This window comes from Medicago sativa, chromosome 3, assembly GCF_051527215.1.
Source record: "Medicago sativa cultivar Bolivia chromosome 3, Bolivia_mono, whole genome shotgun sequence".
Lineage (NCBI taxonomy): Eukaryota > Viridiplantae > Streptophyta > Magnoliopsida > Fabales > Fabaceae > Medicago > Medicago sativa.
Window position 1 is genome coordinate 95808932 of NC_140751.1, and position 18395 is coordinate 95827326.

General features: G+C 33.7%; 2 protein-coding genes and 1 long non-coding RNA gene across 8 annotated transcripts; 2 read left to right on the forward strand and 1 right to left on the reverse strand.

Annotated features, from left to right (window-relative positions):
- The first annotated feature begins 8226 nt into the window (after nucleotides 1-8226).
- On the forward strand, nucleotides 8227-8959 carry LOC146942364 (protein GLUTAMINE DUMPER 5-like). Its single transcript, XM_085756331.1, has one exon. It carries the CDS (start codon nucleotides 8360-8362, stop codon nucleotides 8831-8833), a length of 474 nt encoding a protein of 157 aa, XP_085612457.1. The 5' UTR covers nucleotides 8227-8359; the 3' UTR covers nucleotides 8834-8959.
- Nucleotides 8960-11371: 2412 nt separating this feature from the next.
- Nucleotides 11372-14267, reverse strand: LOC146942365 (protein trichome birefringence-like 4). Of its 6 annotated transcripts, XR_015032662.1 has the most exons (8): nucleotides 14033-14267; nucleotides 13831-13881; nucleotides 13300-13353; nucleotides 12955-13077; nucleotides 12516-12759; nucleotides 12057-12253; nucleotides 11795-11970; nucleotides 11372-11715 (listed from the first exon to the last, which is right to left on the reverse strand). XR_015032662.1 is itself a non-coding variant. In XM_085756330.1 (7 exons), exons 3-7 carry the CDS (start codon nucleotides 13342-13344, stop codon nucleotides 11631-11633), a joined length of 456 nt encoding a protein of 151 aa, XP_085612456.1. In that variant the 5' UTR covers nucleotides 13345-13353; nucleotides 13831-13881; nucleotides 14033-14267; the 3' UTR covers nucleotides 11372-11630. The 6 variants fall into 6 exon arrangements, 3 of the variants coding, with proteins under 3 accessions (XP_085612456.1, XP_085612454.1, XP_085612455.1); XR_015032663.1 differs by having other exon boundaries at nucleotides 11372-11970; nucleotides 12539-12759; XR_015032661.1 differs by having other exon boundaries at nucleotides 11372-11970.
- Nucleotides 14268-16168: 1901 nt separating this feature from the next.
- On the forward strand, nucleotides 16169-17586 carry LOC146942366 (uncharacterized). Its single transcript, XR_015032664.1, has 2 exons — nucleotides 16169-16364; nucleotides 17357-17586. It is a non-coding gene; the product is annotated as an uncharacterized LOC146942366 (long non-coding RNA).
- The last annotated feature ends 809 nt before the right edge of the window (nucleotides 17587-18395 follow it).

Consider the following 18395-nt stretch of genomic DNA (forward strand, 5'->3'; position numbering starts at 1 on the left):
TTGTGTGTTGCAAACGGGAAACCAAACACACACTACGTAGTCGTACGTAGAAACACAATGTGTGTCAAAATAACATTTCTAATTAAATAAATAAATGGATTTTCATCTCATGCATACATCATTGTGGTCCTTTTAATTTCAAGTCTTCAACCACTGATGACCAACTGAATTTCACGAGTGAAGAGTGAAAACAGCTCCAATAATGGATCGGTTGATGTTGAATTTAAGCTGGTTGACAATGATTTTAACACAAAGTAGGAGTCATTCACAGCTTTGCTGCGAGCTAGATACTTGACTTTAGTTTAGAATCAAAATCAAGGGGAACACGATTTAAAATTTAAAATGTAGAACATCATGGGAAAGTAAATATATATACCTTCAAAAAAGAAAAGTATAAATCGGATATCATTAAGTGTTATTTTATCCAAAGTATTCTTAAATGGTCTACATGAAACTATGAAAGTCTCCAATTTTCTTTTATTTCTCGATTTTTGTGAAATTTATTTTATTCTTTTGTGCGTAACTTTTTTTTTATGACGTAAAGAGAAATAGATCTTCCTTGTTTGTTCTACTAAATCTAAACATATATACATGAAAAGGAGAACCAACTATAGCATTTAGTCAAAAAGAGTTAAAGTATGAAGAATGAAAGATATTATGAAGCATACACATTCACGGATTCCCCTCCCATTTTGATTTGAGCAAGTGTTAATTATTCAAATATATATTTGACCTAGATATATCATGCATGCGTCTCAATCAGCACTGAAGCAGATAAATTCTCGATCAAAACCACAAATAATGTGAATTTGTAATGAAGCAACCTTGTATGACACTATCAACTAGGAGATTAATAGATAGGATAATTGAATGGTTGATCCGAATATGCTCACTCAATCACTTTGGTGCGGCAAATTAGAATGTGACTATTCAATTGCACACTTAATCTGAAATTTCGTTGTTAAAGATCAAAACACAAGAGTGAAGTATGAACAGTATATAATAAGATTCCCTATACTCAATAGTAAGAGCCATCCATATATGGAGTTAATGACCCTTAATTAATTCATTATATATAATATGAAAATGTATTAGATATAAAAGAAATCAGAATCCAAGTGATGAAACAAAAGGAAAATGATAGCAGCTTTGTTTCCACTTTGCCCACATTATTTATTCTCCTTTATCCCTGATTGATCATTGTGGCCTATTTCATCATATACAAACATCGAATCATGCATTATATTATGTAGTGCGTTTTCACTATGGTGTTGGATTGGGACCCAATAACCCACATTAGTAGAAGGTAACTCTCCTAAAAAGGATAAGAACTTTCCTTTTATTTTTATTTTCTATAAAGTATGTGACAATATTGCATCATCAAGCCAAAGATATGTCTTTTTAGATGCATTACATTTATTTGTGCTCTATAGTAGGAGCTAGTTCAAATACAACTCATTCCCATAAGAAAATATTACAAAAATAGGGACATAAGAATTCAAAAGTATAATTAAAATTTGGTGAACACTCATATACTTCAAAATTTTGTTAGATACCTATCCACCAGCCAATTATATAATATCATGTCATTTTTTTAATTAATTATTTTAAAGTAAGTTTAAATTTTAAATCAACTTTGTACACAAAGTCTTGATACCCAACAAAATTTCAGAGTACCAAAGAACTTTTTCTTAAATGTTTTATGTTGTCATATATTTATACTTAGGCATGTTATTTTATAATTATTTTAATTTAATGAATTAAAAAACTAAACAAAAAATTGTTTATAAAATATAATTAATATTGTTTTGAATTATGAATTATTGTTACAAACAGATATTTTTCTTTCAAAAAGTGCAGAAACTACTGTTGTAGCCAATTATTATTTTTAAACCCTACATTTTTCTAAAGTGCCTCCAAATGACATCACCCTTAATCCATCGAGTACAAACATATACCATTTGCATAAGGCAAATTCTATAGTACACATAAAGATTTGAGTGTATTGGTACACCAAATCATTAAATTAATAGTTAAATGTGTTATTTTTTTAAGAGAAAAATTATTTTCTATCACCTATAATTATAATAATTAAATCTTATTTATCAAAAACGTCAACGAAATAAAATTTAATTTTTCTGAATTTTTAGTACTAATAATAGAGAATTTTGTACAATAATGTCTAATAGGAGTAATGATAGTTGTACAAACATTTTATGACAACTTTTGGACAACTTTCTCTCTCATACTCACATGATGTTTTTATCATCCCTCTTTCTTTTTCTCTTTCTATTGTTTTTAACCAATAAAAAGAGAGAGAAAAAGAAGGTTGTCACAAAAGTTATCATAAAATAGTTATACGAATATCATTACTCGTCTAATAGTACTACAATGATAGCACATAACCTGGTCCACACAACAACAAGATGTTCATAATCAAACAAAGCACATGTCATACCTGGATAATGCATGCGGTTCGCTAGGTATTCTTTCTTTCTTTTTTTGGAATTAACATTCATTTTGGTTAGTAAATGTGCGAGTCATTATCATTATAGTCCCTAATTGTATTACTATTGTAAATGTATCTCTAAATTTCTTTTTTCTTTCTAATTTTATGGACTAAATTGATTAACAAAAAATACATTTAAAGATTCAATGGTTAACAAAAAAACATATTAGATGATTAAAAGAACTAACTAAGAGACACTTGGTGTATTACATTCAGAAACTAAAACGATTATAAGTCTTGTTTAAATAGGCTTAATTTATTTTTAAAACTTAAGACCATAGCATTTCTTTCATTCCATTTTTTTAAGGAGGCTGTAAGAGTTATGTAACACATAAATAAATGATAACATAAATTTAGAGAAAATTGAGAGGGCTACTGAACCGTCATAATATTCCTAAAGGCTTAGAAGCCCTTCAGAAAGGCTCTAAGACCTCCAGAAAGGCTCTAAAGACCTCTAGAAGGGCTCGGGCGCCCTCCAGAAGGGCTCCCGAGCCTCTGGCGCGCCCATCTTAAGGCACCGTCCTTCTAAGTTTCCAGAAACCTCTAGAAACCGCCTAAAATACACAAATACCCCTGTTGCTTGGGAACCAAGCAACCAAAACCCAAGCCCATAACAGGCTATAAATACTACTCTTGAGAGCATTCTCAAGGGATCGAATCATCAGTCTAAAGCCTAGCATATGATTCTTAACCCTGGAATCCTTACCGTACTTTTTGCAAGTACATTTGGCGCTGTCTGTGGGAAAAGGTAAAACTAACCTTGACCACGTTTCTGAATCGCAAATCCCGCAAATCGTGATTTGGAAAACCGTAAACCTAAAACTCTAATCTAGCCTCCGACTATGATTCAACCATAAACCCCTAGATCATATCTCTCATCATGATTTAGGAACTCAACCTCGCCATCTCTCTGATGAGTATTGTTCCCCACTGCCATGATTTAACCACGCCACTTTTCAAACATATAGTGATCACACCCAGGGATTTCCAGCGTGAGCAGGTCTTTCTGATTGGATCACGTTGTCATAGCTGCCCTTGAAGTTTCGCTCAAGGGATATACTGATGTGGCCGGCGGCGAAGACTAACGACAACTTCAATATTTCCACGGAGCACGCAGCCAGAATATTATGGTGAATAATGGCGACCACCATGGCAATCATAAAGGGAATTGGAGTCATTCACGATGCTACATCACTAAGCCGTCAACGCGACCCTGGAGTCATTCTATAATCAGGTTTGATCCTTCTAATGTTTATCGATTCGTCGCACGACAATAACATATCTGTCTCGTTAGTTGGACCATTAATTCAAGTTTAATCTATGCATAAGTGGTGGCAAATTTGAAGATATGAAGAAAAATTTCTAGTCCAATATATTTTTGAGAAAATTTATTTACACTTTTTGAAGAATGTTCGTCTAATAATACTTTCCGAAGATTCTTATCGATTTTGTTTATTTTAGAATTGTTTTTCGGTGCATATACATAATCTGTGGTCAATCAGTCTTATGGACAATTAGTTTTACACTTAACTTGCTTCACTTCCTATTAATTCTCGTTGTGCGTTGATATAATTAAAGGTTTGGTTGAATAAATCATGTTTTATGGGCTTTCTACGTGCATATCATTTTCATGTCAAACTTGGTAGCTTATATGAAGCAAGAGCAATGGATTAGTAACTTGTATCAGGTGACACTTGCTGAAGGTGAAAGGCGTGATCAAACAAGTGGATTTTCTTTTCTCTAACTTCATTGATTTTTATACTATATTATCTTTTTTTACCTGTTCTTCTAATCTATCCTATTGAAGGGAAACCGGGATTGTATACTAATCACACAGTCAATCCTTCACGTCTTTATTGCTATCTCTACACATACCTTCACATTAGTTTGGATTAGCTTCTAGTTTATTATTATTGACTTTGTTGTTTGGATTAATTGTTACACATTCTACTTTGAGATAATAGTTCTATAATCAGCAAGATGGAAACCAAGAGATAGGAGGCAAAAGGCGAACCCTTTGACGAGAATCAGTCAACATAGTATTTCACCATGACCCGGGCGCAGATACTCTACAACCGAGATGTTCATAACCTGCTTAAACGATCCAGCTGTGATAGTCCTCCGAACATGTGGATCAATTGAAGAAAGTTGGAAAGATGCTGGATAATCAAATGAACAGCTAGAGAAGAAATATATAAGCAACAATACCTGAAGGGAGCAGAACACACGCCAATCTTGCTACAAAGAACAAATAACTTCTACTAATCTTGACCTTGGGCATGACATTCTTGAAGCATGGAAGAATTGTTATATTTCAGGTAAATCAAAAGATGTTATACTAACAAGCCCGCCAAGGGCTAGATGAATGAAATGAAGAAATCACCAAACACCACGCCAAAATGAAATGTAGAAAGCAATGATCCCGCCATTAAGAGCTTGAAGATGAAACACGGAATTATTCTAACCTTTCTCAACCTTTGAGATTTGTTTTGCAGGTTTTTAACGAGGCACCCTCTCCTTTTTTCAAAAACTCTTGTCTTTATTATTGCATTCAAATATCATTATCAAATTGTAAATGCAGGCTTCGACATTCAACATCAACCCTGGAAGGGCTCTGATGCTCGCCCAAAACGTCAACCCTGTAAGGGCTCTGGCGGGGTTCAACTGAAAATTACATCAACCCTGGAAGGGCTCTGATGCTCACCCAAAACGTCAACCCTGTAAGGGCTCTGCGGGGTTCGACTGAAAATTACATCAACCTTGGAAGGGCTCTGATGCTCGCCCAAAACGTCAACCCTGTAAGGGCTCTGGCGGGGTTCGACTGAAAATTACATCAACCCTGGAAGAGCTCTGATGCTCGCCCAAAACGTCAACCCTGTAAGGGCTCTAGCGGGGTTCGACTGAAAATCACATCAACCCTAGAAGGGCTCTGATGCTCGCCTAAAACGTCAACCCTGTAAGGGCTCTGGCGGGGTTCGACTGAAAATTACATCAACCCTGGAAGGGCTCTGATGCTCGCCCAAAACGCCAACCCTGTAAGGGCTCTGGCGAGGTTCGACGGAATTTTCAGAGCCCTTCAGGGTTGGCGTTTTGGGGTCTTCGTCAGAGCCCTTCCAGGGTTGACGGAATTTTCAGTCGAACCCCGCCAGAGCCCTTACAGGGTTGGCGTTTTGGGCGAGCATCAAAGCCCTTCCAGGGTTGATGTAATTTTCAGTCGAACCCCGCCAGAGCCCTTACAGGGTTGGCGTTTTGGGCGAGCATCAGAGCCCTTCCAGGGTTGATGTAATTTTCAGTCGAACCCCGCCAGAGCCCTTACAGGGTTGGTGTTTTGGGCGAGCATCAGAGCCCTTCCAGGGTTGTGAACCACCAAAACCTTCCTAGAAGACTTGATGACCTCCAGAAGGTCCAGCCCCATGCTATCATCACTTCGCCTTGTCCCAAGACTCGTGCTTGGGGGGCTGTGAACCACCAAAACCTTCCTAGAAGACTTGATGACCTCCAGAAGGTCCAGCCCCATGCTATCATCACTTCGCCTTGTCCCAAGACTCGTGCTTGGGGGGCTGTGAACCGTCATAATATTCCTAAAGGCTTAGAATCCCTTCAGAAAGGCTCTAAGACCTCCAGAAAGGCTCTAAAGACCTCTAGAAGGGCTCGGGCGCCCTCCAGAAGGGCTCCCGAGCCTCTGGCGCGCCCATCTTAAGGCACCGTCCTTCTAAGCTTCCAGAAACCTCTAGAAACCGCCTAAAATACACAAATACCCCTGTTGCTTGGGAACCAAGCAACCAAAACCCAAGTCCATAACAGGCTATAAATACTACTCTTGAGAGCATTCTCAAGGGATCGAATCATCAGTCTAAAGCCTAGCATATGATTCTTAACACTGGAATCCTTACCGTACTTTTTGCAAGTACAGCTACCAAAGCATAAAAGACAGAAACATAAGAGGTCAAAATCACTTAAAAATATTAAGGGTCAAAATCACACAATCAAAAGACAAAAGTATAATTAAACATTTAAAAATAGAGTAAAATATATGAATTGATGAATACATTTTCCATTTCAAATAATCCATCACCATTTTATAGTCAAGGAAAAAAATGCTCATCTTACCTCATATAAATATACGGGTCTTATTATTTATTTGCAAACCTATATAAAACAAAATAACAATAAATAATTTTTTTTTTGTCAAAAAATATACAAGTAATTTACAATCATCTAATTTTCCCCGCATCTCACTCCTTTTGCTCAAACACTATTAGGACCAGATTCCAAAATGAAAAACTCAAAACCGTGTCACAACTCACAACTTTCTACAACAATTTTTAGATTCTTTGGAAATTGAAATAGTGCTCACCGAAATCCTACCTAACAAAGCTCACATCCTCATCGGGTACACTCACACACCTATGCTATGGTTTGATCCCATTCTTAAAAAAAAAAAAGAAAAAGAAAGGGGTACCCTAACGTACTGCCCTTAGCCCCTTACCCTCCAAGCTTGTTTATTACACTTACAACAACAAAACAGGCCAAAGTCCGTGACTTCACTAATGGTGTGTTTGGTTTAGAAGAGAAGTTGTGAAGAGAGAAATTGGTGAGAAATAGAGTAGATTTGAGAGGTTGTTTGGTACAAGAGAAAGAGATAAGAAATAGAGAAGAGAGAAGGATCACTTCTTTCAAAAAGTACTATAATACCCCTATGTTGAATAACATTTTCAACCAAATTAATTTAATTATTTTATTTAAATTAATACATTTAATTAATTAATTCAACTACTTATTTTAATTAAATAGAATTTATATCTTTTTTTATAAAGGAAACAATGAAATATATAAAAAAAAATTGTAAATCAACATGGACATAATTTCCAAAATAGCAAAATACGGTTTATAAAATATGATACGTATACAAAAAAAGGTTACAAATAAAAAAAAAAAAACTAAATTGACACAAACAAAATTAACTAAATTGACAGAAGGGTATAATAGGAAAACGAAAGGAAAAACGTATCTGTATAAGTTGATTTAGTCAATTAAATTTAAAACTAAAAGTTATAATAAAAATATTCTGTTTAAAAAAAAAATATTTATCAATTCAAATTAGGGGTATTTTGGTACACTTCAAAATAATCAACACTTCTTTCTTCTCTATCTCTTCTATCTTTCTCTTGTATCAAACAACCTATCAAATCAACTCTATTTCTCACTTATTTCTCTCTTTTCACACTCTTTCTCACCTTTTTATCTCTTCTTACTTTCTTCTCACAACCAAACACACCCTAAATGAAAACAATACCATGGACCTACTTTCTTTTTATAATTATCTTCCGCTATACCCTCTCTGATAATTATCATAAGCAAAATTTTACCTTTTAGATATATCAAATAGTAACCTTAGACTAAATACGTTAATTACTCAATATGTCTAAAAAAAATAAATTTTTTGTTTATAATAGTGATCGGAAAGAGTAAAGATTAATCCCTCGAGTTAGATATCAACGTGAGAAACGATTAATCTTTAGAGTTAGTTATCAACGTAACTAACGCAATAGAAAACAAAAATTTTCGTCAAAGAATTTTAAAATTGTTTCATTTTCATGAATGTATTCAAACATAAACTTCCAGTGGAAAGAGATTTATTTCATTCCAACACTATTTAACCCACCTTTTCTCTTCATTTGGTAATTTTTCACCCTTATAAATACCCCTCTTCTCCTCCACCTTTTCAATTCACTTCAACTTCAACTTCCTTAATCATCTATCTCTCATTCTTAACCTCTTTATTTCTCTCTACCAAATTAAAACCAATCTCAAACACCACAAACATTTTTCAAATCAAAATTAACAAACATGAGAAGCATCACAACATCTTCAACTAGTTACTCATCATTAGCACCTTCATCCACAGCTTCAATGATGAATCATTCATCATGGCACTCACCAATTCCTTACCTTTTTGGAGGCTTAGCAGCCATGTTAGGTCTCATAGCTTTTGCTCTGTTAATTTTAGCATGTTCTTATTGGAGACTCACTGGTCAATTACTAGACGAAGAAAACAACAACAACAACAGAAACATGGAGAATGAAAAAGATGGTGAAAATTCAAACAAAGAATCTGTGAAAGTTTATGAGGAGAAAGTTCTTGTCATTATGGCTGGTGATCAAAACCCCACGTTTTTGGCTACACCTGTTTTTCCAAAATCATCTTCTGTTATGAATCTAGATGCAAATCACTCCGATGAACAACGCGAAAACCATGAAGCTGTTGAGAAATCAGAGAAAGAAGAAATGGAAACAGAAGAACAGAGTGAGCAGCATCAGTAACATAATTTTGTTTATTATCTTAATTTTTGCTTTGTTCTTCTCATTTTATCTGTTCTCTTCCATGATTCGGGAAGTGTAAATTTAAGATGAGATAAATTTGAATGAAATGAGCGAATTTTGTTATAATCTGAAATTAATAATTTCTTATAATCTTTTGGTGTTATGAATGGTTTTATGGTTGATGAGTAGAACAGAACAGTGTATGACTGCGTAAAGAAATTTGTCTGCTTAATTAAAATAAAAATAAAATAGATGACGTAACCGAATAATAAGACAAATTATACCGTCTCTGTTGTAAACTTTCCATTCTTATGCAGTTATTCATTTCTTGGTATTATTTTATTTTTAAGGAAATGACAAATTCAAGCTTAAACTTGTGAGAGAAGAAAATGAGAAACTTACAAATACCAACCGCTCAAGAAAGGAGTAGTAGTGGTATTGTTGTTTTCTTATTTCATAAGAACAAGTAAATTACTCATTGTTTCTTTTTTCCTATTCTAAAGAATAAAAACTTAACTTCAATAATCATTAATCATCTTTTTTTGTTCTTTTTATCGCATTAACTAACATTCCTGGAAAAAGGAGTAAAATAAAAATCTTGGATACAAAATGTGTAATTGACAGCGTTCGAGACTGTAAAATACTACAGTACATTAATGATTTTCACGGGAAGCAGGATGGAAAAAAGACTCGCGTGTGCTTCTCTGATTGGATGCAACGAGTCAACGAGATATGTGTTATGCTGCTACGTATAGCCGCATCGCTGGCTTCCAAACACACACAACAGAAAGGCACGATTAAATGCAACTTTTTTGTAGAACTGTTTTCGTGTAGTACTCAAACTTTGAACTTGGGCAAGTAATTTTTTTCTGAAAAAGCAAAGAAATAGTATTTTTATTAAAAATATAACAAGAAGAAGGCCCAAGGCATGCCATAAGTCTAGCAGAATACATGATAAAGGAACACCAAAACACTGAATGCAAAACAGCCACCAAATTAATAGCACAGAGAGCACCTAGCTACTAACTCATGTCTCCTAAAACAAAAAGAAATTCAGCCACAAAACAACCATGAGAGGTGCATTGCTTTTGGAACTTGGCCAAGTAATTGATAATTGAGTTCTTGTTGTTGCATCCTGCAATCTATTTTTTTTAGTAATTAAATAGGTCTCACATATACATATTACTCATTTAATTTTTTTAAATAGTAGTAACTCAATTCCTTCGATCCAACATCTCATAAATTTAGTAAATAGGACTCGTTAATCAATTATTAATAAATTTATATCATTGCATTTCAATTTTTAAGATTAAAAAATGGTGAGTCCCTCTTAAAATTACTTAAATCCGTATAAGTGGAAACATTGATTTTTAAAATTATTTTCTTCATTTTAGAATAATTATAATCTTTGAGATCATTATTTTTTGTATTGACTTATATTATTGATACTAAAACTAATGAAGGAAAATATTATGGATCTAGACTAAAGTTGAAGAAATGTTTCATACATACTATAAAATGAAATTTTAAAATAAAATTATAGAGATTCAAAAAATAACAAGACTATTTTCATATTTTTTAATGGTTTTTTTTGTTAACCTTCTGATTCCTTAAAATTATTTTCTTCATTTTAGAATAATTATAATCTTTGAGATCATTATTTTTTGTATTGACTTATATTATTGATACTAAAACTAATGAAGGAAAATATTATGGATCTAGACTAAAGTTGAAGAAATGTTTCATACATACTATAAAATGAAATTTTAAAATAAAATTATAGAGATTCAAAAAATAACAAGACTATTTTCATATTTTTTAATGGTTTTTTTTGTTAACCTTCTGATTCCTTAGAGAAATGAGATCGTGATGTAAGTATAGTCAGACAAAATTATTTTATAAAAAATTAAAAGTGGTTCTCCTAAATGACTCGTCAAATGCTTCTCAAGTCGTATTATTAAAGTGTATTCGATAACTTTCAATCAATAGTTTCATGATTACGAAATAGTTTACTTTTTTTTGCTTAGACTTATAATTCACGTTTCCAATTTCACAAAGAAAAAAAAAACACGATCCTACATGTTTTTGCCAAAAAGGTTTTTTGAATCTAGATTAAACAAGCAAATGCTTCTCGCACATGTTCTAATTTTAAATCGCACAGGTTCTAATTTTAAAGTGTGTACAATAGATGCTAATCAATGGTTATCTGCACATGGGACACTACTAGAAACTCTCGAATTTCCTGCGGAATTTTCTGCGGAATACACTGAAATTTTTCCTGCGGAATTTGCCAAGGATTTTGGTTCCCAGGTAATACCTTCGTGGGTAATTGTTTCCTGAGGATTTTTGGATCCGCAGGAAAGCTTCCTGCGAATATATCCGCAGGAAATGTCATTAAATCCGCAGCTAAAGTTTGGTCAGTTTTACCTGCCCGTAAGCATGTTTACTGCGACTAATCCGCAGGTATTTCCGCAGCAAATGACGCAGGAAAATCCGCAGGAAATGCTTTCAAGAGGTAAAAAAAAGCTGGTAAATATGTAGCCCAAGCATTTAAATTTATTTAATTTAATAAAAGATAATACACTTCAAAGCGTTTGATAATGTCATACAACAAAATATAGCCTTTAAAAACACTGAAATTTCAATAGAATGTTTACAATTGAACTAAACATACAACAAAATATAAAACCCCGATTGATAATGTCTCATCCTTCTCAAAAGTTTGTTACACCAACACCACCTAACATACTTCCTATAATGGATCACACACATATAACATCTTCGACAATTCCCATTGTCAATGGATATGCTGCAAGATAGCTTTCATTTGTAATGGGTTGTCTCTCCCCATCACATTTACCTCCAGAGTTCCCCTGCCCCCTCTGCAAATTTCAGCCATAGAAGCAATTACTTAACTACATAATAGAGACAAGATGTAAAAATAAAACGAAGTAGAAGTACACATTCTTCTTGCTTGTAGTGAGAAGCTAAAAATCCAGTGAAAAAGACCCTTGTACGTGTGCTTGCTATCAACTGTGGAATCAACCCACTTAGCCCATGTCTTAAATGCTTGTTGTAATGCTTCAGAAACTTCTAATCTGTCATAGACATGATTACCTTGCTGAAAGTAGTTTCTACTGCAAGAATGAAAATTGATAGTAGTTAGCCTTTGAACTACTTATTAATAATAAAAGAATAGTGTCTTAGCAGAATTGTTTTTTACCCATTTTTTGTCTTTTCATGATTCCACCAGTATCCTGTGTTGAAAATGATTATATCAGCATCATAATATTGAGACTTGGAAGCTTGAATCATATAAAGCCTAAGAGTTTCTCTTTGAGGAACTTCATCGTTACGTGACACTTTCCATTCTTGTACAAGAAATGGGGATTTCACAATGTCTATGGAGCATCCATAATCCTAATTAACATCACAACACATCAAAAACACAATATCAAACCTTAAACCTTATGCAAGCAAAAGCTCTATAAAATTCACAACCAAACAAACACATCCAACATCCTAACACAAACCTGTCCCACCAAATTACAGTCAAACTACTATACTAACTTACAGGATAATTATTTTCTGCATTTCTGAATTCTAGAAATGATATACAAGGGAAAAGGATGGAAGACACCATACAAGGACATCACTAAGATAGCATGGTAAGCATTATTACCTAACTTTAATCTAGTAGTGTACCAGTGTTGTTAATCACGGATGGAAGAAAATAGCCGTTTGTTAAAATCTACTAGCAAATAGCCACTACAGCACTATAGTGATTTGTTCAAATTCCACAACACTGCAGAGCCGATATAACTGCTATTTGACAAAATTGTGTCCATCTGAACTCCACTCTCCTCTCTTCATTGAAGGAATTGAGCCCTAAGCACTCCTACAGACCTTATGACTAACTAATGCATCTACTTAAGAAATTAAATTACATGAACAAAATCAAAGAGGAGAAAAAGAAGATGAATCATTATGCATACATGAATGAGTAAAGGTACTATGAAATGCCACCCACAAAAAAGGCAAATCAAAGAACACACATTCAAATATAGGATATTATCATTCAAACTGTATAAAAAGATTAAAATAAAGACAAACACAATAACCTGTTTGAAGTTAGTGAATGCGTCATCATCTTCACTAGTAAAGGGGATTCCCACAGATGATTCCATACGCTGCACTAAATTTCTATTCTCAACAAGAACTGTTTGACCTTTATCAATCAAATCCTGCACAATTCAACAAGCAAACAATACTTCAAAACCTAGATCTTATTCCCAATTCAACCAACATATGTATATTATTACAAAAAATAATCAGACTATGAACTACGAGCAAACCACCAAATTAGTCCCCGACATTGTCACTGTTATATTAGCCATTCAAATCCAATTCTACATAAAGAACCCACCAAAATGCATTGAAGTATAACAACATCAAGTAATCACCACCTGCTTAGCAGCAAGAAGCTCATGACACTGCCCTTTCAGATTCATAGGGTTTGCCTGCAGAAACCCAATTTCAATATAAAGCACATCAAAGGTACAAAATGAATTAAAAAGAGTGAAAAAGGGGGTGAAAAATGTATAATGATATTAACACATGTTCAGAAATTTACTAAAATCAAAGCTAGACAAACAAAGAATCTAATTCAAACAACAGAAAAAGCAAAATATGAGCATCGAAACACCAGGAGAAAGAGAAAAGAGAAAGCATATTCACGAATATTATAACAAAGGTTAACAAACAAAATTAAATAGGAACTTGATTGACACAGAAAATTGAATTGAAATAAATTAAGTAACAAGGCAATGAAGCTTGTTTGAAGCCTGTTTAGGAGCAAATTGAACCTGAGATTTGGCATAACAGTAGACTAAGTAAACAACAGTAGACTAATTAAACAAATTTCTCACAATCATTTCATCAAACACTTTATGTGCCTTCTCCAAAATTCAATTTTTACTAAGTAATGAATGAATTACCTATTTCCTCGAATGAAAAGCTCGTCATCATCGTCCGTAAGAATCTAAAACCTAAAACTCAAATTAGATTAAACTCACAATTAGGATCATGAAAATCATAAATCAGAAACTCATCATCAAATTCAGTTGAATAATGAAAGTAATCTAAAACCTAAAACTCATAGATTAGATCAAATTAACAAACTAGAATCATGAAACTCACCAATCAGAGAGTAAGAGACCACAAATCCGAGCTTAAAAGACCACGAGTTTGAACAAATTCTACGAGAACGCAACTTCAACTTGAGCAAACACAAATTTGATTTGAGCAAAAATTAGCTTGAAGCTTTGCGTTGCTGGAAGGGAGATGAGCGGTGGTCGAACGCTGGTGGAACGACGGTGGAGCGGTGAGAGAGAGAACAACGATAAACTGAGTTTTCTCTTCATTTTCTTTTTGTGACACTTTGAGTTTTTTTTATCTAAAAATAATACTCCATACAACACTTCATTTTCTCTCTCACTCTTCCCCTCCCTCTCCAACAAGCCGGTCCTAGTTTTTACTTCCAGTTTCTTCATTGAGGGGTGGTTTTGGGTCAATTTTTGACCTGAAATCACCCCCTCATCATCTTTTTCTCTCTGTTTCAATCTAAATAAGTGATTTTCACATAAATCTAGGTTTTTTCATTGTGATTTCATCATCTAAGTGTCGTGGTTTGTTGTTCGTCGTCTTGTGCGGCGCTGTTTGATTTCCCGTCTTCTTGCGGTGTTCATTTTATTCATCTTGAAAGATCGATTTTTCAATCAAAGATTTGGGCGTCAACGTTGCAGATCCGGAGACCATGGATATTCCGGTCACTTTAATTTTATCATATATTTTTGTAGGCATTATGTCGTTATATGCTATTAACTTGGATGCTGTGAGTTTGTTTGCAGATTCATCCTTTACGTTTTTAGCGGTGTTGAATGATGTAATCTCTCGATTTGAATGAATGAATATCAATTTGTTTTTGTCAAAAAAAAAAATAATACTCCATCCGTTTCAAAATGAGTGTCGCTTTAGCCAAAAAAATTTGTTTCAAAATGAATGTCACTTTCAGTTTCCAATGCAATAATAACTTTTTCTTTTGAATTGTACCCTCCAATTAATACTCTGCACACTACTTCCAAAGTATTACTTTTAAAACTAACTAATAGTTAATAAGGATAATTTGGTAAAATAACCATTCTCTTTCTTTTAATCATTTCATTTCTTAATATGTGTGTAAACACCTAAAACGACACTCATTTTGAAACGGAGGGAGTAGTATATGTTTATATTTATATATAATTATGATGAGGTTTTGCTGATTTAAACCAACCAAAAAAACATAAGGTGTAAGTTAGTAAATGTGTATCTTTTTTATTTGGATAAAAAAAAACTCAATTATCTCTTCCAATTGTTTTCATAGAAGCCTATTGTTGCCAATACACTAATAAGGACTCCAATGAAAAATATTTAAATAGGTCCCATTAATTTTATATTAACATTGAATATGTATTAAAAAATAATCACAATCGACAAAAATAGTTTGATATTTTATTTGAACTTAAATTTAATATTGTAGGGTCCATGTTCACAATGTAAAGAGAAAAAAAATAATATACTCAAAATCTTTCAATTTTTAAAATTTCATGAAGAAATTCTGTCAAAAAAAATTCATGAAGAAATTAAAAAAATAAAAATTAAACAAATCCGCAGGAAATTCCGCAGGAAAAGTGACCAACACATTTTCGCAACAAAATCCTCAGCAAAAGTTACAGTTACCTGCGGATTTTCTTGCGGTGGGAGAATCCGCAGGAAAGGACCACAGTATAACGATACCCGCATGAAAATCCTCAGGTATTCCTGCGGATATATTTCCGCAGGAAAATCCGCAGGTAATTCGACAGTTTCTAGTAGTGGGACCAGCAGTGGCGAAGCCAGAAAAAAAAAAGTTAGGGTGGACCACTAAAATTAACCGTTGAAAAATTGTTTAAAGCCTCATAAAATAGACCTATAATTGAATTATTTAAATTTTTCGGGTGGGCCACTACACCATTTTGCGGGAATTTGGATCAATCGAAACCTAAAACCGACATAAAATTGTATAAAATCTCGCAAAATAGACATATAATTGAATGATTTAAATTTTTTGGGTGGACCACTACACCACTTTGCAGGAATTTGGATCAACCGAAACCTAAAACCGATACAAAATTGTATAAAATCTCGCTAAATGGACCTATAATCGTTGATTTTTTAATATTTCCGGGTGGGCCGTGGCCCACCCTGGCCCATGAAGGGCTCCGCCACTGGGACGATGCTGGTCAAATACATTCATGAGACCATCCTAAACGTCACCTTAGGAATATGCTTGACGGTTGTCTTGAAGAATTGGTCGTCCAACACGGTGTGGAGATTGAGCTGAAAATAAAAACATCGTACAAGAGAACGACACAATTGCCACCTGCGTTCGGAGATATGGAATACATGGAGACACTAAAGTGATGAAAGAGTTTTTCTTGGAAAGATCGAGGTGCACAAATTTTACTCTTGATTCAATGTAGAGGATGCACATACGAACTTACATAAGACTGAAGGATCATTTTCATCTTTTTTCTTTTTCATCTTAGTTTGCTTTCCTAATTAATTTCTTATAATGGTGATGGCGTTAAGTTTGAGTTCCGTAGTAAGAGTAGTAATATGCTACATGTGAGATAAAATCACAATTTTGGTATTAAATCATGCATAAATCAAGAATTAGAAGTCTAATTTGCTACTTAGATATTGCTTTACATACACATGCCTCATCTTTAAAGGGATCTCATTTAACCTTAAATTTGATTTGAGACATGATTTGTTATGGTTCTTTTTCAAAGTTCTAAGGTTGTTTTAAAACCATATTTGATATGTAGAAGTATTGAACGATCTTTGCACATTCCTTATTCCATTTTTTCTTTCTTTCTGCACTTGAAGGCAACCTGTCTATCCCCCCTATCCGGCGAACTACAGCAGAAATGACCCTTCTTACTTGGCTTAAGAATACATGTGATAATTTTATATTTCTAGATGTTTATCTTCAATTTGGGAGATATATGCATCGGAACACTTGTTTCTGAGCTATACCTCATCGCCATTTTGCATATTTTTGCTAATTTTGAAGTTCTTATTGAATTCTATTGCATATTTTTACCTTTCACATCTACTTAGTCACTTAGGCATTGTTGTGTATACATGCCTCATCTTTAACTGGGGCTCATTAAACATTATTATTATTTTTTGGGTGAAACCATTAACATTAACCTTGATCTGAGACATGAATTGTCTTAGCATGTCATTGGTGCTTTTTCGAAGTTCTAAGGTTTTGTTTAAAAACCGTTTTTTATATGCCGAACGTATTGGACGGTCATACTGCATTTCTTGTTTTTTATTTCTTTCTTGCACAGGAGGTTACCCTCATATTTTCCCCATTGTAATTTCCTTCCCTCTGACAGTATTTGTTTTCTTATTTTGTGTTGTGACTTGCAGGAAGATATAAACCATCTTGGGCAACGGTAACATTGTTATCTTGTGGAGGTTATATAGGCTATGCATCTTGGTGGATCAATGAGCTAGCACTGACTTTTAGTTTATGAATTTATTTATATGTAATGGTACGTAGTGTGGAGAAATAGTTCTTCTGGTCTAGTTTAAACCTTTTAAAATATTAAAAACTTATTGTTGAATCAATTAATTATTAATTATCATAGTTGTTTGTATATGATTCAGTAGGAGTAATATTTAGACCATTGTAGCAATAGGAGTAATATTTACTCCAGTGCCATCTAAAAGAATCATGACAAATTGACAGTAGCCTGAGTACTAAGTTCATGGGAAGACATACAATGAAATGGAATATATAATCGTAAGTGTGATCGAGGGCTTTCAAGTTATTACTATGTAATATGTGGAGTAATGTGGAGTACTTCAATGCTAAGTGTACTCTTCTAAACGATTTATCCATCTCAATGCTCCTTACCACTCACCAAATTTTCAACCATGCATAACATAACAATGCTTTCCAATTAATAGTTATATGGTGTTTCTTCATACAATATAAAAATGCACGATTTTTTTTTTTAATAGTTATATGGTGTTTCTTCATACAATATAAAAATGCACGATTTTTTTTTTTTAAAAAGCTAAATTAGCCCACCTAAATTGACACCGGTGAGAATCGAACCTGAGACCTCGAGGAGGAGCACACTTCCAGGTTCCAAGTCAATACCACTAGGGCAACCCAAGTGGGTTAAAAAATGCACGATTTTAATTTCACTTCTATATTTCTTTTTCAAATCTGACTTGAATTTTTAGCTATTTTCTGTAACTAGTTTTAACTCAGCTTCTAGCCAAATTAAACAACCTTTTGTCTTAATGTTTATTTTGAAAAGTATTATTTCTTTTGTGCACTTTGACAATTTGGAACATCCTTGTTTTAAACAAATGTGTGTTTGTTACTGCTCAATATATATGTTTTAATTTGATTTTGTATGTTTCTCCCTCATTTTTCTGACCTTGGCGGTCTGTA